This window comes from Pollachius pollachius (assembly GCF_949987615.1).
Source record: "Pollachius pollachius genome assembly, chromosome: 11".
Classification (NCBI taxonomy): Eukaryota; Metazoa; Chordata; class Actinopteri; order Gadiformes; family Gadidae; genus Pollachius; species Pollachius pollachius.
This window is the reverse complement of record NC_136944.1, coordinates 19,061,704-19,081,271: the sequence shown is the minus strand read 5'-3', so window position 1 is coordinate 19,081,271 and position 19,568 is coordinate 19,061,704. Positions and strand designations below refer to the sequence as shown.

The 19,568-nt window shown below is 48.6% G+C and overlaps 2 protein-coding genes across 3 annotated transcripts in view; one reads left to right on the top strand and one right to left on the bottom strand.

The window, feature by feature from the left end:
* Positions 1-4,718, top strand: part of LOC307082289 (BAR/IMD domain-containing adapter protein 2-like) — a 46,931-nt gene extending 42,213 nt beyond the window's left edge. The window contains exons 14-15 of one of the 2 annotated variants that reach the window (XM_079745807.1): positions 2,391-2,433; positions 3,147-4,718. In XM_079745807.1, coding sequence (XP_079601933.1) covers positions 2,391-2,418 — 28 coding nt within the window. In that variant the 3' untranslated portion in view covers positions 2,419-2,433; positions 3,147-4,718. The remainder of the gene's footprint in view (positions 1-2,390; positions 2,434-3,146) is intronic. The other variant, XM_079745806.1, reaches the window with a different exon arrangement.
* A 1,715-nt stretch (positions 4,719-6,433) lies between these two features.
* aatka (apoptosis-associated tyrosine kinase a) overlaps positions 6,434-19,568 on the bottom strand; it is a gene marked incomplete at its 5' end in the record, with an annotated part of 23,709 nt that continues 10,574 nt past the window's right edge. The window contains 12 exons of the mRNA XM_079746176.1: positions 6,434-6,557; positions 6,745-6,954; positions 7,049-7,238; positions 7,339-10,705; positions 11,605-11,754; positions 12,029-12,150; positions 12,263-12,347; positions 13,054-13,187; positions 13,547-13,634; positions 13,827-13,945; positions 14,363-14,442; positions 18,309-18,450. Coding sequence (XP_079602302.1) covers positions 6,535-6,557; positions 6,745-6,954; positions 7,049-7,238; positions 7,339-10,705; positions 11,605-11,754; positions 12,029-12,150; positions 12,263-12,347; positions 13,054-13,187; positions 13,547-13,634; positions 13,827-13,945; positions 14,363-14,442; positions 18,309-18,450 — 4,710 coding nt within the window. The 3' untranslated portion in view covers positions 6,434-6,534. The remainder of the gene's footprint in view (positions 6,558-6,744; positions 6,955-7,048; positions 7,239-7,338; positions 10,706-11,604; positions 11,755-12,028; positions 12,151-12,262; positions 12,348-13,053; positions 13,188-13,546; positions 13,635-13,826; positions 13,946-14,362; positions 14,443-18,308; positions 18,451-19,568) is intronic.

Genomic DNA, 19,568 nt, shown 5'->3' with positions numbered 1-19,568 from the left:
CCCTCCGTCCCGTCCGCCCATCCACCCCTCCGTCCTGTTCTCCGGGGGTGTCGGCCCGTCGGTGGTGGTGGTGGTGGTGGTGGTGGTGGTGGTGTCGTTGTGAGGACAGTAGTGGTTGGTGGGTGGAGGATTGCCCGGAGAGCTCGGGCCCTGGCGGGGCCTACCGGCTCCCAGAGGGCATGGCTCCCAGCGGGGCCTACCTGCTGGCCCTGCAGCAGCGATACGGACTCTGAATGCCCTGCTAGTCTCGCGGTCCCCCAACCGAGCATTGGACTTGACCCGGTTTTAGTTTTTGTTTTTCATCTCCTACTTCTTCTTCTTCTACGTCTTCTTCTTCTTCTTCTCTCAAAAGACTGCCTTTGCTACTGCTTGTCTTTTCATGCATGTACATGGTTGTGTCATTTTGTTAAGAAAATAACAAAAACTAACAAAAACGGAAAACTAAACTGACATTTTCATGTACTGTACAAGTGCCAAAAGACGTAATTGTCGTTGTTCTGATGCCACACGCATACACAGACACACGCGTACACAGACACACGCGTACAAAGACACACGCGTACACAGACACACGCATACACAGACACACGCACACACAGACACACAGCCAGACACACACACAGACACACACACACACACGTGGACTTGTTTACAATAAGGCTGTGCAGCAGATTACTGTGTTGGATTCTGTTGGTCGTGCACTGTTCTGTGTGTCTTCGCTGAGCTGATTTGAATATCCAGCAGGGCGCAAAGTGTGTGTGTCAAATCTGCCTTAGGAGTTATATTCAACACACCAAATTGTCCTGTATCCAAAATATTTTTGTAATGTATGAGGGGAGGGAGGAAGAAATATTAAGTAACGTTCTATATTAAAAAAAATTTATCCTTTTTTATTTTTTCCGTCCTACCGAATCTTCAATCTCTTCTGGCCTGAGCTTGCATGTTCCTCGTCTTGTGTGGGTTTTTGCCCACTGTGAAAGACATGGTATGGTAGGCCGAGACTCAGACTGGCACTGGCCTTCTCGATGTCAATCAACAAAGACCAACTTAACGTATTTAAATGAACAGGCAGTCAGGGCTACTGCCTGCCGTTGGTCTAAATTGGGAATATTTTTCTGGATAGTATTTTTGAGTATTTATCCAATCAATTTTTAATATTCCATGTGGCCATTCCTGGTGAAGTAAGATTTCGGTCTTCAAATTAATGATGTAAAAAAAAAAAAGATCTCAAAGATGCAGGGGGATGGGAGTAGGGTCAATTTGAGGCATCCACTTTCAACTGCGTTTAAATTGCTTTCATCATAATTCTGTTTATGTACATGCCCAGCGCATAATGGACCATGTGAGCCTTTTTAGTGGAAAAAAAAACACTCAAATTAAAGTTAGGTGGTTTTCACACAAAAACAGTGTTGCAATTGTATTCCCTGAGTGGCTATGTAGTTTTTAGTCTTTCCTTTAAAGAAGTTGTTATTGTCCTTGTAAAACGGCAAAATATTCCAGAAACAAAAAGAAAATGCTGATTTTCGTTGAAAGTGTTCATCTTATGCATGCTGTTGAGGGATCTCATGTGATACACAAAATTGACCTTGAATGTATGGTGACTTTTTACAAAGGTATTCTAAATAAAACATATATCTATATATTAATAAACAGTCTTGTCTGGAGAGAAATCTTTTCTGTCGGTTATCTGGCCTCCCTTTCTTTCTTTAAAAATCACATTGTGCGATTTTTATTATCCTTCCCGGCCGCATTGTGGACTGCTTCTTGCCAAGCATGCACTGTGTTCAGTCACTGCATGCCATCCATAGGCATGACCCTCCATAGCCACGCCCACCACTTCCTGGTTCTTCTACCTAGCCCTTGCCTGGCCCCGCCCACCAGTGCTTCTTGGCTCCTCCCTCATCTTCATTGCGTGTGTGTGTGTGGTTTTCTGTTGAGTCGCTGCCGTTTGCTGCATTGCTGCATTGTGCGACTGCCTTGTGTTGCTAGGATTGCGGTGGGTTGTGTAAAAGAATGATCTATCCTGTGTTTGTGGTGATCGTTCAAGCAAGGATTTGTAATTGTTTTGTGTGTGTGTGTTGTTGATGCTTTAGTGGAATTACGGCCGACCAGAGTCTCTGTTCTGATCTTCTTGTTGAACTTCTTCAAAGGTCTAGCTGCGTATACATTTGAATGTTTTGTATTTTAAAGCTTTATCGTTAAGAGTTTATACGGTCTAAGGCATGATGAGCATGCTGTGTACTGCCATCCCGACATTTCACATCTTCCAGTTTGTACACCTTCCCGCAAACTAACCAGCAGTGCCTACGTGCATTGTAAGAGTTGTGAGCCATGCATGATCCTGATGAAAGATAAGCAATTCAAACCCAAGGGTTCTCTTTACCTTCCAGTTTGGGTCCCGAATTGTCCCGGTTCTGAGAGAACAGGACCTCCGTAAGTCACCAGCCTCCATCCACGCTGGGCCAACCAAATGCTCTCTCTCTCTCTCTCTCTCTCTCTCTCTCTCTCTCTCTCTCTCTCTCTCTCTCTCTCTCTCTCTCTCTCTCTCTCTCTCTCTCTCTCTCTCTCTCTCTCTCTCTCTCTCTCTCTCTCTCTCCCTGCATCCTCTCTGGTGTATCTTTCTCCCTCTCTGACCTCTCTTACTCTCTCTGGTCTCTCTCCTCTTTCCCCCACTTCTCTGGTGTTTATCTCTCTCTCTCCTGTCTCGCTCTCCTCTCTCCTCCTCTCTCTGCTCACTGGCTGTCTGGCTGTCAGCAGGGTGCTGCTGAGAATCCTTCCATCCTTTTCTGTCCCCGGGCCTCAGTCCTCGACCGGGTAGCAGTGCCTCTCGGCCCGGGAGGGCCCTGGGTTGTGAAAGATGGTTCCCTTTTTTCTTGATATACAACATGGTATCATCCAGGAAAGGACACTAACATTTGCATGGCGTTCATTCTCCAAACAACTTTGATTTGTGTCGTGATCATTAACACGGGAGTCGTCGGTACCATCGCACGCTTGCTGTCCATCACTAGGTGTGGGGTTTGGGGAGGCGGGGTGTGTCGTGGTTTAAAGTGGTGCGTTCATGTCTGTTCTGTTTGTTTGTGAACCTTGCCGTGGGTTCACCTGCACCCTAACTGTCCCTGTTCACTGCCACCCCTTCCCCACAGCGACCGGTCTCTGGAGGTCTACCTCAGGCCTACCTTTATGGAGGAGCGTTCTGCGCCCATCTTCTACTAGCAGACGGCCATGCACCCCGACCTTGCCGCTCAAAGGGTCGGTCTCCATACAAGAGCGGGAAGAAAATGGCCGCCGCCATCGGTTGGGTGATGATTGATGACCGGCCCCAAAAAAAAGTTGACACTGGTACCTTGGGGGCAATGATCTTAAAGTGACACTCAAAGTTTTTGTTTTTTTTGGTTTGTTTTCACACTGCATAGCCTTCAAGTAGGCGGCTTTGGGCAACCCGGGCCGTTTATCGTGCGTGCGCTATCATTGTGACGCTTTGCAAATCACTCCAGGGCGGCAGGTTAACACTGATTTATATGGCCGACTCTTGGCTGAAACATTAGAGTCAGCGAATCAGGAGGTTGTTTTCATTGGCTAGTGGGTCACACTCACGATGGGAAACGTGGGGCTAAAGCCTCGCGGTGGGGGACATTTACACTGTTAGAGGATAGTGAAACTAATATATACTCTGCGCGTCGCTGCTGTGGAAAAATGTCTTTATTAATTGTGATTTGAGAATTGTGTGCGTGTGTGTGTGTGTGTGTGTGTATATATATATGTATATATCGTTTAAGATTTAAGCAGTGATGGTGCTCTCTCAACAAGGTGTCCGTCAGTTGCTTGAAGAGCAGGTCGTCTGAAATTAGCGTTAGGCTGCGAAAGATGCAGTACTGGGTAAATGTGTTTTTTGAAAGGTGCATTGAAAGTGTGCAATGGCTACAGTTAGATCCTGATTTTATTTTTAAACGCTAGTTTCTAGCTCAGAACACATCATGTTATAGTAACTATACAGTATACCATTAAACTATACAGTTTAATTTGGGGACTGTGCCTTCATTTTTTTAAAGGGGTTACAGCCTTGATATAATCAATATTCTACGCACTGTTATATGAAAATGATTACGCATCGCAACTCTGCTTATATACTTTATTTGTTTTATGCTGTTACTTTGCCGTTTTGTTTTGTCTTCTGGTGATCTTTAATAATCTAAAGTGCGTGACTGCAAGGTAAGTTGCTGTGAAAAAAAAGGCAGCATCACTTTTGCCGATATAAGAATATAATTAATTGTCTTCAATGTTAATTCAAAGCAGCCAGATATTGGCCAGTCAAAAATCCATGTAAATAATGGGTCATTTTGGAGTATCATTTTCAGCTTTAATTAGAGTGGTATCTTATTGATTCATATGATTCAACTATCATAATATTTTCTTATCATAATATGATCACATTGTTTTACTGTGAGCTGACTTATTGCTTCAAGTGCAAATAATCACCAGTAACAATCAAGACAATGTATATTTTAAACAACTTGCATACTGGCAACTGTATGGGGAAACGATGCGCGTTGCAATCACATTCTCAGAAATGTCCAATTGCTTTAGTTATCAAACCGTTTTCTAATGTTTGTCCTTTTTCTCACTTTTTGTTCTTTCTTGTTCTGTATATTTGTGTTGTACAGGGCGTGCGGTACGTGGAGTTATTGTGTCAAATAAAAACTTCATTGTGTACAGCATTCATAGTTGTGTGACCTGTGTTGTTCTCTTTGTCTGTGTGTACCTTTTTAGATTATGCACACAGGATTTCCCAGCCAAACACCTGAGCGACTCGGACACAAAGAAAGAAAACCAACATGTGTTGTGATTTATTCGTTGTGGGGGGGGGGGGGGGGGGGGATGGTGTGAGAGCCACGATGCGTGAGGGAAGAATGGGAACACGGCTAGGGTATGATGTTACTACTGGTGCACGGAGCCACCAGCCTCTCCTTCTCAGACACACGCGTTTCCTTTGCCCACGCCCAATGGGCTCAATAGCATCTATTGGGCTATTCAAGACTTGTCATCCACTGTTTGGATTGTATTTTTTAAATTTTATTCTTTTACTTTTTTTTTCATAGAAAAATATCCATTCTCGACTTGGGAGAATGTGAAGGGCGGACCGAGAGGAAACTGGATTGGCACTTTGAGTGGGGAGCGGAAGGAGGATCTCGATACAGCAGTAGTAAATTCAAGTCGAGCCTGATAACACTTTGATAACACTTACATAAAATATGTGAACGGTATGTCATCTGTATTACACTTATATTTTCTCTCTTCGAGTCGTTGAAATTCAATTGAAATTTAAACTCAGGTATTTACGTTGGTATAACCGAAACTAGAATGAATCCGGCCGTGGAGCAATGGGAATACTCGGATGTAGAAGAGAGGTTACATAGAGATGGCGGACATTCACGGTTGATGGCGGATTCAACAAGACGCATCTGAATGTGGTTTGGATTCTACACAAGAAGCATGGGTGAGGCGCTAGTTAAAAAAGAAAAAAGTATACCGTGTTGCTCACGCTATGTTCTCGTAACACATTTGGATATCTTCACTGTCGTTGACTACAATGCAATGGGAGGAGCGACCACACAACGTCTACGTAGAGGTGATGTGAATCGGTATAGCTTACACTGTGGACACAAGGGTGGATCATAGTGTCATGTCACACTGGGGTAGATGAACGTCATCAACATTGTCCGGGTTTTTGGTGGATCACACGCTTGTGGAGACCAGCCAATAGGAGTGACCTTCCGGGGCTTACCAGGGGAGTCGGAAGGACAAGACTACGTTTTGTGGTGTAGGTTTTACTGCAACACACTAAGACTAGAGCACCGTCTCATGAACGCCACCCCGGCACCCTCTGTGGTTAAATGAAAAACACTGTATAGTAAGTTGGATGTCACTTCTACAGAGGTTTTGAAGGCCACCATTAATTTCAACAACCCAACCTACCGAAACCCCACCCCTTGCCCCTGATTAAAATAGAAAGTGGTCTTGTTGTTAGGCAATTAGCGATAGCAGCATCCCTTTTTTCATCATGCTTTGTGGATTTAGCTACAGCAACGAGAGCTGTGACTGTCCAATCAAATGAGTTGGCAGAACCAAAGCAGCCAATGAGAAGAGCAGCAATGGAAGCATTCTTTTTTTTTCTTTATCTCATAAAACTGTCCTGTTAAGTTGCTAATGGACATTGAGGCTGCATTGCATCAATGAGAAAATAAATTTTATATTTTATTTGAACATTTATGTCTACTCTTTTGCTATCGTGACGCACAGAAGGGAGATTGCTGCTTTCCTTATAAAATCCTGGCCGTCGTTATTAAACATTCAAACTTCAGCTCTTTGACTTTCTTTGAAATTAAACTGAATTCACCATCGGCATCAGCAGTGTCTCATGAACCCAACCCCTGCAGATTCCAAATAAGTAGGACCCCCTAGGTATACTACAGTGTTGCCGAATTCTGGAGAACTTGGGATTGGACCTTCCACACACCCGCTCATGTGATGGCTTCACTGCTGGTCTCCATCTTGCCCTGTGGTGGGAAAATTAGATAAGAATCAAGATTATTCACCAATCACAGCATAGAATGCTTCTCAAGTTTTAATCATCTCCATTTAACCCCACATAACGCGGTATGTTTATGTATATGTAGTGGAAACTATTTCCGAAGTAGACGGTATGTGAGTGCAAAAAGAGTCGGGTTGGGTTTGAATCCAGACCTGCTGGTGAGCCGACGTAGGGGTCAGAAACGTGCGTGATGGAGAAGCGGGACACGCAGAAGCGGTTGAGGGGCGTGGCTACAGCGAGAGGTCCCGGTGGCTCCGGACCGTCGGAAAGAGAGGTGGACGTGGTGTCGGTCTCCGAGCGAGTGTCCGATAAGGAAGGGTTGGCTTCCAACGGGAGGGCAACTTCACAGTTCCAAATTCCACCTAAAAGTTCCCCCACCGGAACCGTTAAAAATGCCCAAAAACCACATTGACCAGCTCTGTGTTTCTTATTTAGTGATACTTCAGATGAACATACCTTCTTCGGCGCTCCCGTTCCCCTGTGCATCACCAGGAACACATGTTGCAACACCAGGATCACATGTTTCCTCACAAGGCTGAGGCATGGCTTCAGAGTGGTTTGAGTTTTCCCCTGGTCCAGAATCTTGCCCACATGCCTCTTCTGCTGTGGAGAAGCTGAAGTCTGACAGCTCTGCGGTTGGGCTTTCCTGGTGGCCACATGATATAAAGAAACAAATGGGTTTCAGAAGCATTCATCATTTTACTTAGTCAGTTGTTTAAGGGAGTGCAGCTGGGTGTAATACTGACCTGGTCGAAGAGGAACACGGTGACGTCATCAAAGAAGGACACGGCCTTCTTCTTCTGCTCCAGCTCGTCGCAGAAGGACTGGCTGAGCAGCGTGGGCATCTTCAGGAGGCTACGCAGATGACTGGCGCTGCTACAGTCGCTCACCACCACCGGCACTGGCGTGAAGTCATCCTCGCTCTCCTCGCTCTCCTCCTCCTGGATGTTGTAGGTCCTCAGCTCCTCGTCTGACTCGCTGTCATCCGAGTCGTCCTCCTCTTCCTCCAGGGGGGCCCTCATGTCCTCCCCGCAGAGCTCCAGGAACGACGAGGAGGATGAGAGTTTACCGGGCGGACGACAGGACTCCACACACGTGCCGTCCTGCGAGTCGCACTCCCCGGCGTCGATGTCTTCGAAGTCCTCGTCTATTTTGACCGCCTTCTTGGCTTCCTCGGCCTCCGCAGACCCGAGGTTGAATTTCGGGATTTCCTCGTCTCCGGCGGAGTCCTCGCTGATCTCCGTGTCCTTGGAGCCGTCGTCTTTGAGGTCGGAGAGGGTGGAGTCCGAGTTCACAGACGTCACGGGGGAATAGTTTTCTGATCCTCTGTTTCCGCGTGCATGATTGGTCGAGGCTCCTCCGGGGATCGTGGCCAAAGGCTCACTGTTATTGGATGAAGTATAGTCAGAGGACGGCTCGTCCTCTGAGTGCTGAGTGTTCAGCCCTAGGTCCTCCTCGGCTGGTCCTGACTCCTTGGTCAAACAGCCCCCCATCTCGGGGGGAAACGGTGACAGCATGGAGAGACCAGGATTAGGGGAGTGGCATTCTGGGTCGGGCGAGGTTTGCGAGAGTTGAACCGCAGCACTGCTCATGTTTTGTCTCGTGTTGGTCAGTTGCTCTTCAGTGTGAGTGAATGGCTTGATCAGATCCCCGTCAGCAGCAGGTCTCAGGACTTTCCCAGCGTTACCCTTGCGGTCAGCTGGACCAGCAAAGAAGTTGCTGTCCTCTTCTCGGGGACTCCTCTCATTCTCTGCATCGTAATCAGAAAGATAGGCTGAGTCCCTGTATGGGTTCTTTCCAGCCAGTCCTTTTAGCTGGACATGGGTGCTGCCAGATACTGAGCAGACGCCCTGACCGGGGTCCATCTGCAGAATGAGTTCTGGTTTCTGGCTCAGCTCGGGGCTAGATTCACAAGGATCCGTCAGCTCGTGGAAGAAGAACTCTGGAGACTCGTTGTTCTCGGTGTCGTAGCCGCTGTCAAGGGACTTGGGGAGCATCGGGGTGTTGAAGGCATCGGGGCTGAAGGCCTGGTCACAAGGACTAGCTGCAGAGGGCGACAGCTGGAGAGCGTCAACGGTTTCCGCGGTTCCTGCGAGATGCTTCACCGGACTGATTTCTTCCTCCTCGACCTCAGCATAGTCCAGGTTGAAGTCAGCAAAAATCCCTGATGTGATGTCTGTAATGTCGTCGTCTTCGTCTTCGCTGAAGTCACCCAGCCCCACCAGGCCCATGCTTGATCCCCTGAGTCCCACTCCACTGTCTAACCCTAGGTCGGATTCAGAAACCTCACGTGTGCCCTGGATCTGAACCTGCATGCCTTGCATAAAGGGTGACATATCCCAGAGAGACACATTCTGCCCATCAGTCAGTGCTTCTATGTGGCCTTTGTAAGGCTCTGTATAAGAGACCGGAGAGTTGATGCAGCTTGCGTCAAGCATTCTCATAGGCTCAGAGTACAATCTATCGACACTGTGAACTAATGGCTTGTTACTGGTGTCACTGGTGTTTAGGTTATCTTTAATTGAGTTGGTTTTATTTCGAGAGTCACTATCTTTTTCATTGTAACCCAGGTATATATATGGGCCCAACTCTATGCTTTTGGACACAGAGCTAGTTTCTCTTCCTGTGTTCTCTACGTAGCTAAATGGCTTATAGTTGTCCACAGTGCTATTGCTCACTATGGTTTCAGGCCACAATTCTGTTGTGTTATCGTACGATGTGGTGTACTGAAGGTCCAAATAGCTCCCCTGCACGTTGGCTGTGTGCCTGCTGCCAAAGCTGAGACTGTTGTTATTAGCCGAGTGGTTGGAGGTCCAGTTAGTGGTGTCTGCCTCCGAGAAGAGGTCGCCATCCATGTCATTTGTGAGCACACTCCTCCGCTGGCCCACCTGTAGGCCGTCGCCTGTCTCCACCTCAATGATATGATTAGCAATGGGCACCGCCTTCCTGAGGGGACCAATCACATCACAGTAGCTGTCGCTGAGCGTACAGTTCTCTGTGCTAGTTTCTAAATACGGATCACAGAATCCCAAACTGGGGCTGCTGATGGCTCGAGAGACACTCCTGGAGTTCTCCGTTCGCCCCAGGAGCGGCAGGAGGTTCTGCTGCAACTCTGACGACAGATGCTCTTCGGACGGGCAGGCCTTACCCCCTACTCTGACCGTGGGCATGTGCTCACTGTGAACGCTGGCTTTCTGACTCTCCGAGGGGCGGTCCCCCTGGGTGTGGGGATCTTCCGGAGGAACGGGACTTGTGCTGGAGGCCCGCCTCATCAACGGCTCCATGGTCAGGGAGACGCTGAGGCTCTCGTCCGAGTCGTAGGCGGACCGGTCGTTGTCGGCGGCGGCCCAGTAGGCGTCTGTCTGCCGGACGGACGAGCCCGTCCAGCTCTGCGAGGACAGCCGCCCGTCCCCGGCCTCCCGCCTCGGGCTGTAGTCCTCCACGCCGTCGTCCAGGTTGATGTTGCACTCCACCGGCTCCTCGATCCGGATGTAGTACTCGCTGCCCACCGAGGGGCTGTGGGCGCTCAGCACCGGAACCACCCCCGGGTGGTCCGACTCGTAGTAGGACGGGGACACGCCCGACGCCTGGCTGTCGGACCTGCAGCCCCCTGCCGACGCGCCTCCTTTGACCGGGTAGTAGACGTCCTGGTAGTGGGGGTTGCCCTGGCCCAGGGGGCCGCTGGTGGACGACGAGCAGTACGGCTGCTCGGCCCGCGCCTGCTCCCACTTGTACTCAAAGTTGAGGCCGTGGACGCTCTCCGTGACCGTCAGCAGGTCGTCGCCACTGTCCGAGTGGAAGCCGTCGGAGAACTGCTCCAGGAGGGGGAAGGAGGAGGAGGCTGAGGAGGCCAGCTCCACCTCCGGAGCCGGTGCTGCTGCTGCTGCGGTGGGGTCCGGGCTCGGGGCGGGGTCCGGGGTCAGGGCCAGGGAGGATATGATGGTGTGGGTGCTGCTGCCAAACAGGTTGGGCTTCAATGTGTTCCATCTCTGTTCGAAGTCCTCCTCGGCCTCGCAGGAGCCTTTGGCACACAGGTAGGTGACCAGCAGGTGGATCTCTTCGGTGCTAGGCCTCAGCTCAGGCTGGAGCCAACAGAACTGCATGACCTCGTACCTACGAGATGCCATGGAGAGGAAGAGGTGAGGGGTTAATGTAGGAACAAGCTCTCATTGCGAACGAGGCTTCTTAATGAGACAATTATACCGGAGTAGAGTTGCATAGTCGGGATAAAGTTAGGTGTGGAGAAAGCTGTGAGTCAGCAGTTCACTTCACGAGGTTCCTTGTGGAGAGAACTGCCTATTCGTGCCACTAGGCAAATCCATAAAAAAAGAATGGGTGGCCTACAAATGCTTCGTTCGCAGATATGTTTTTTTACATGCTGGTGGGTGTGTGGGGGTATGGGTGTATGTGTGTGTCTGTGTGTGTGTGTGTGTGTGTGAACGCACGATTGAGCCTGCCCAGTGCTATTATAAGCTCATAGCCAGTATTTCATTAAGGGAGAAATGCTAAAGATGTTAAATAACATTTGGCTAACTTTCCGGATCCAGATGATTAAGGGATCTGAGGTAAGGAACCGCCAAAAATAATGGATCAAAGCCATTGATCGTGTACCCTTGCCAGCTTTAAGAAATATGGGACCTGGGCCGACATATATTGATTATGAAAGCGTATAAGAAGGGCAAGTTATTGTGTAGATATAAATGGCATAACTTTTGTTGGATTTTGTTAGAAACGTGTAATTAATTAGGTGATGACTATTTTATATGATCAGTACGATGGACGTGTACACGCTTATTCGTAAATTCGTAAAGTCTTCGATTGCAATCGCTCACTCTTTACGTTTGCCACCTTCACTACCTTACGCTTCTGTTACAGCTATTCAACCCATTACTAAATAGCCCGGCAGCAACAGCAACTGTCGTCTGGTAATGATACAGCTGTAAGTATAATTTCATCCACTAGAGGCCGCTAACGGGAAACGTTTGTAGTGCGGTTAGGTGCTGGTGTCTCACCAGCGTTGAGCCAAAGGGGCGTCCAGCTGCGGTTTGGGAAGCTTGAGAAGCTGTTCCTTCACTGCGTATGTCAGCACTTGTCTGTCTGAATAGTGCTGGTAAGGCTGGTTCCCCAGCTCAAACAGCTCCCACATAGTGACACCAAATGACCTGGGATGACAAAATACCGAATAATTATATCATATAATTATATTATATCATATGTCATAATGCAGATTTATTCTTACAGTTTGTTTGCAACAAAGGTTTGTGGGTTAAATTTAAATATGAGATAAGATTAGAAGTCAGGCCAATACAAATGCCACTCTCTTTAATCTGTAGACTACATTTGTATTATATTTGGGCCTATCTGCACTCGAACACCTTGTGTTGACACCTATGTTAACACAAAATGACTTTAACAATCTATGCTGGTGTATCTCACCACACGTTACTGGTCTTGGTCTGGTCCACTACCAGAAGGTTTCCATGGACCTCGTCTATCAGCTCTGGGGCAATCCAGCGCAGGGGAACCCAAATCTGGTCCGGGGTCACAAAGTAGTCCTCCTTCGGAAAGAAGGCCATGACGAGAGTATTGAGCATGACCGCATGCTGAGGGTGTATACCATGAACAAAAATACAACCAGTAAACTAAAATGGGGACATTTGAAGGAGATACCTTGTATTGGCTGCGCGAAAGGCCGTAGTCTCCTATTTTAACGTTCATGTCTGAAGTTAGCAGGCAGCTCCGTAGAGCCAAGTCACTGTCAATGCAAGGAACAATTTTTACATCGTAAGCATTTCACTTACAACACAGTAGGTGTACTTATGTACATTAAATGCTATAGAATCCCTTGTTATAACAACATTACCCACATTGCAGGGATAAGGATATATAAAACATATTTAAACAATCCCACTTTTAATGTACGTGTGAATAATAGTTGTGCTATTATTGGTTCATATTCTTCTGCATGCAGACTTTTTTAATAAGCAGAGTATAATATTCTGCCTGCCCCAAGGAAGTGCTAAGCAATTTCAATATTTTTTTGGTTTCTCCACTGCTCTGTGGAAGATATCATTGTGGAAAATAGTCAACGTAACCCATCCCCCAAGGCATACGGAGAGAGACGAGTGGAGGAGGAAGAGTGAGGCTCGCCCCCGGCAACAAAATCACTGATGCTGGAGTTTTATCACAACTACTCAATCAGCACCAGGATGTTGTTGCAAGGGGAGACCAGCAGAGGGCGCACAGGTCCAGACTTTGATATATCTGATTATCTCCCGATCTCCCGACAACAATTTGAACATGGATTCAAGTAATTAAACATAGAAAATCTAAAATACAACAATTCCTGACAAAAAATTAGCATGTTACCTTACAGCCATAGAAGATTTTCATTTAGGCCTAGTCTAAGCAAAACAGTGTTCAGAATATTTTACCTAACTATCTAACTTGTATTGGTTTACCTGTGAATAAAGTTGTGTTTGTGGAGGTACAGCAAGCCCGAGGCGATCTCGCACGCCATCCGCTGGAGGATGAAGGCATCTGGGGCTTCCGTATCTGCTCCTTGACAGCACCGCAGATAGCTCTTCAAATCACCCTGAGGTTAAGGAAGAGAAACAAGAAACAAAAACAAGAAAATACTAAAATAAATGTATTTCAGATTGTAGCATACGTTATACATTCTCGAAATAAGAATGAAAGGAAGAACAAATAGCCTGGAACATGTTTTTATGTAATTGTATTTAATTGTATTAAATAATTGTATTAAATTACAGCTATTTTATGAATATTATATTATCAACAATAGTAATGTGAACCCGTCCCATTCACCCTTTCAGCCTTTTTATCCTAGATATAGTGAATCCGGACACCTGCACCTATTCTATTTGTGCAGCATGTTTAAACTTTTAATGTGGAGCTAAACAACCAAAGCCCTGCAATGCTACTGCTTCTCACCAGGGGGCAGAACTCCATGACCAGCAGGTAGGGAGTGACCTCAGAACACTGGGCCAGGCATTGCAGCAGAGCGGGGTGCTGGAGAGTCCTAGAAGATGATACGATACCACAGTATACATAAACATATGTATTGGTACAGCTCTGAACCAGTCAACCCACTCATTCACACACGCACGCATGCACACACACACCATCTTTGTTCATTGAGTCACTTATCAATCCATTCATTCCGTTTCCATCTGTCGTGTGTGCGTGCGTTCGTGTGAGTGTGTGTCGTTACCGATATGGCTGGATCTCCTCCACAAATTGCATTTGCTCATGGACACTGGCGCTGGCGGTGAGTTCCTTCACCACCACCTGGGTGGTGCTGAGGCCCTCCGTCACCTCCCCCAGCAGAACCTGGGGGTGGAGACAGAAGAATGCCAGTGGGTGAACAACCGATCACATTCACACACTCAAACAAAGAACCAAACAAAGTGTCAACCCATTCTACACAAAGAGGTGCTACAGGAGAAAGCACGCCGAACACGTGGTGCCAAGAGCACCACATTTGGGGAATGACTTTTGGACACAATGTCAAGTCTTGGGAATGGCGTCACTTAGTTTAGTTTATTGGTTTAGTTGACAGGGACCATGTACAGAACAGGTTTGAGTTAGCTGAATTGCTCATTTGCATCTGTGGTCCCTGTTCTATCAATACATACATGAGTGTTTGCCATGGACCTGACCTCTTGCATGCACGTTAACTCAATCATTGAACAAAACGATGAAAGATGCCAGCTATCTCTGGGTGAAAACGTGGAGGAGGAAGATCACCTTGCCAAACCAGCCAAGGCCAACCTCCTTTAAGTACAGAAGGCTATGGCGCCCGACGCCCGAGGACTTCAGCAGCTGGACTGGAAAGGACCGAGAGGCAGGTTTAATAGAGAAGGACCGGCAGACAAGACAGGCGGACTGACAGACAGGGGAGACGGACAACAGACAGCTGGATATACAGATAGGCAGACAGACAGATAGAGAGACAGCTAGAGAGATAGACAGAACAAGGAACAACATAGACACATCGTTTTTTTTTCCCTCCTAACAGTCATTTGAACATCCATTCAATCGTTTGAGTTATCACGTCAAATTGGAGATTCAACTTGATGAAAACGTGAAGAAAGTGTTGAACAGCGGATGAACGTCAGAGCTGGTATTCTGCAAGGCAAAAACGATGTCTGTACTGCTGTACTTGGTAGCACAGATGTGGGACCAGCTATGGAAAGTGGCATTTTCTACAGTACACACACTTTACATCCAAACCCAGGATCCAAGCATTTGTCCTGACCATACAATCAGCACACACACTCGGCCCCTTTAGAGTCAAATACCTCCATGGATCCACATGTTTCCCCGGTGGCAATGGTGGTGATGCAGGTGAGGAAAACAATGCCAATGATGGTCAGGGTGACGGTGAGGGTGGTGGTGGTGGTGGTGCGCAGGATCCAGTTCCATGAAACCAGCTCTGGTTCAGAGTGTGAGAACAGAAAGCCCCCCCTCCCGTCCTCCGTCCCCCGTCCCCAGGACCCGTTGCGAAGTCTCCGCAGGAGTGTGAGAGCCCCTCCATGGGGGGTCTCGGGGAGGGGAGGACAGCCCCCAGCCCCTGCACACAGCTGAACAAGCCTGCCACGACTCTGCGGCGGCCTCCTCACTGGGCCCGCCGTCGACCTAGACAGCGGTGGACGGTTCTCCGACCGGGGACACACACACACACACACACACACACACACACACACACACACGCCAACATCTGCGCTGTCCTTCTCCATATCCGCCTTCCGCCCGTTTGGGGTCTGGGATCCCGGAGGAATCTTCTAGAGGACTTGCCCCCGGGGGGGGGGGAAGGTTACAGCCGGCGGTGTCGCCTCTCTCGGTCCCATGAGGAAAGATGGCCTTTCTTTTGTTTCCTCCAGGGGACCCCTTCTCCTCTCGTTCCCTCCCCACCCTTCCCCTTTACCTCCCACCCCCCACCCCCCTCCCCGCCCTCCACTCCACGCCACCCGGACACGGACTCCGCACTCTGCCCTCCGCGCATGACGCCAGGCAGACCGTCTGACCACGACCGGCTCGGCACGCAGATTCAAGACAAGATGTCCTCCGACGGTGACACAATGCCTACATAAACCCCCCCCCCCACCCACCCCCACCCTACCAGCCCCACCCCTTCTGGCCACCTCCCCCTCCATCGGGACCCAATGAGGCAGCAGCGCAGTAGCGGCATTCCTGCGTCTCTCAGGGGCACAAGCGCATCTCTGTCACATGCACAAAACCGACCTCTGTACCCCCCCCCCCCCCCCCCCCCCCCCCCCACCCCTAACCCGTCTCAAGAACCATGCCCCATGGCAACCACACCCCCACCCCCTACTCTGAGGGTCATGGTGCATGCCACCACCCTCCCCTATCTCCATCTTGTTCCGTGTCACAGAGGCCCTCACTGTGTCGGGCCCCGTGGTGACAGTCCTCCGCTGTCGCATTCCGTTGATAAACCCGGGCCCCTGCCTCGTCTCGCAAAGACAGGGACATTGTTCGGTCCCTTGTCTCTCTCTCTCTCTCTCTCTCTCTCTCTCTCTCTCTTTCCTTCTCTCTCTCTCTTCCTGCTCCATAGCACACACACACACACACACACACACAGTTTTTGTAATGAGGTCCCGTGGACAAGCCCCTCATACAAGTACAACCAAACATGCACATACACAAGCGCATTGACACGCAAAAGAAACCTGCACACATGCACACACACACACACACACACACACACACACACGTTTCAAGCAAGTAACGACAGCGCTCTGAACCATTGAAATGATTGGGCAGAGGTTGTCACGGTGATAAAAAATCCTGTCAGAGAGACAGAGAGAGATTAAGGGAGAGGAAGATGGAGAATGATTGCTGGTATTGTTATGCTGGGAAATCTGAAATGTGTGAGGGGCATTCTTGTCCCACACATGACATTCCAAGAGAAAGAAATCTGGTATAGAGTCAGGCAAATGTGATTATACTGGTGGTCTGGTACGGCCTATGCAGTAATACTCCGTCAAACATGCAGTCACAGACATGACGCGTGAATACTGGGGTGAATGAGTTGATATGTGATCTGGACATACATCAACATGCCTGTTGGGAGCAGCATCAACGCTGGGTCTGTTCGGGGGGTACGTGGGGGTTTAAATCATGCATGCAACTTCTGAAGAGTATGAATCCACGCTTTGTAGCACGCCACTGTTGTGATGTGGTCGTCCTTTGTCTGTGTGTGTATGTGTGTGTGTGTGTGTGTGTCTGTGTGTGTGTGTGAGTGTGAGTGTGTGTATGTGTGATGTTGAAGAATCCCATTCATCTAAGGATTCATCTTCCCAATGTTTCTGTACCTGAAGGGTTTATGTTATTTGTATGTCGACACTGACAGTTATCCTTAGTTTATACTGTGTGTTCATTCAACCCAGCTGCAGATAGTATATCATATCTTTGGTACAAAAATATTTGTTATTTAGTGCATGACAAAAGTGTCCAGTTGAATTGATCTCATAGTTCTAAGTTGTACTTGTGTCAGTGACGAACAAAAAAGACTGCAATACTTGAGTGGAGTGAGTTGAAAATTCAATTTATTTCAACAAATATTTGCAATGCAAGTATACAAATGAACAGATTTATTGATAATCGCAAAACAAATAGAAAATAAATAGAAAATTGTAGAATGCATGTTTGTAAGAATGTATCCATTCTTCATACATTAAACATCCACAGTGTATACATTGTCAGTTCTATGCTGGCTTTGTTGTCCTGTCTGTATTCCTCTTCCTCCTTCCCTCGCCTTGCAACACCCTGACCAATCGCAGAGCTGTGGCTGTGACACCACAGGAGGAAGGCCAGCCATTGGCTGTGAGCCTAAGGCTACATCACCCAACCATCATAGCCGGTGCTCACATCTTGGATCCCAAACGTAGGTATCGCCCCCTCTGGCTAAGCACAGCATGGTCCACAAAACACCCGGTGAGTCACCCAGCCACTATGTACCTATCTGGGCTCAGAAACACTGAGTGCGTACATACAGGTTCATCCCAGACCCAGCACCCATGGGGCGGGAGGAACGCTGCATGCATGCAAGAACACATGGCCGCGGTTCCCAAAGGGAGTGGAAGCTGGAATGCCGTTATGCAATTCCAGCGTGCCTCCGCCGTGAAGTGTGCGCGGTACATGTGATGCATGCGTACGACACGACCCCGGCGCGCTGGCCGGCAGACGACAGCAGGGCTTGGCCCCAGCTTGCACACTTCAACACATTGCTGCGACACTGCGGTCGCTGCTAGAACGCATTGGCGTACGGAAAACAGATGTGTGATGCTGCCCTCTCCGCCATGAGGCAAGAGACGCGGGGGTAGTATCAGAACAACACTGAAATAGAAATAATACCAGCTAAAAATAAGGAGGGGGGGGGACAGAGAGGACAGCAAGAGGAGGATGGAGGGATGAGGAAACGAGAGATGAGAGGAGAGGAGAGGCGAGGCAAGCACAGGGAGAGCAGGTGGATGGAGGATGGAATAAGGAACGCGGGACGAGGAGAGGAAAGGAGAGGACGGAAAAGAGCATGAGAGAGCTATGGAGAGGAGGGCGAGGATAGAAAAGAGGAGAGAAAAGTGGGTGTGGAGGAAAGAGAGAAGTGTGCGCGCGTGTCCCTCTGACCCTGTGTGTGTGTGCACGTGTGTGCGCGTGTGTGTGTGTGTCTTACTGGATCGGCCGGGCTGTTTGGACACGGGCAGGGAGACCTCTGTGAGGGGCAGGATGTAGACCTCTGGGCCATGCTGGGAGGATGGAGAGGCCAGAGTGGACCTCTCGCCCTGGTACTCCTCTCCCTCTGTGTTGTCAAACTCCTGGAGCAACGCGCACACACACGCGCACACACGCAATCACGCATGCACGCACACGAGCACAGACACAGACACGCGCACACACACACACACACGCGCGCGCACAAACACACACACACACAGACACACACACACACACACACACACACACACACACACACAGACACACACACACACACACACACAGGGGGTCAGTCATGCAGTACTTAGTCAGCCTACGACTGGGAGAGACGGACACAATAGCGCAACTGTTGCGCTGACGTGGAAATGGGATACAGCGTGCCCACATAAATGCTAATGTAGTCCCTTCTGTTGTGTATTGTGTGGTGGCGTGCTCAGAGGCAGCATTCTCCGCACTGTATAGGAGGTGTACGCAAAAGATTATACCCATCCCACACACACACACACACACTCACATGCGTAGACACACAAACAAGCAACAGACAGACAGACGCACAGAAACACACTAACCCACACATTCAGCATAATATGGTACGACAATGTTGCATTGTCACTGCCGTGCTGTAGAAGACTTGCTGTACTCATCAGCGAGAAACAGTCATCCAAGTTTTATACGTCATGCGTAATATGGGCCTTACAAACAGACACAAGAGGTCCCAGTTTACACAGGAAAGTGAGATAGAGTTGGAGCATTAAACCAGGCATCACCACCGCTGATGTGAGTTAAGCAAGTGGTTCAAATAGTTATCCACGCATTTGATGTCCTGCTTTTTCTGCACATCTGTCACAGCCGTTTTATACGTCATGCGTAATATGGGCCTTACAAACAGACACAAGAGGTCCCAGTTTACACAGGAAAGTGAGATAGAGTTGGAGCATTAAACCAGGCATCACCACCGCTGATGTGAGTTAAGCAAGTGGTTCAAATAGTTATCCACGCATTTGATGTCCTGCTTTTTCTGCACATCTGTCACAGCCGTAGCGTGCACCAGGTCCGGGGTTCTGCCCGAACCAATCAGAGTCAGATTCTCACTTTGTGACTCATGCCGGGAGTTTGTGCTCAACCATGATTCCCATTTTAGCGTTGCAACACCAGAGACACTCAGCCTGGTCACTGTTGGCTGCTTGTCAGCACTCGTTGCTGCATTAGTAGGAAGCAG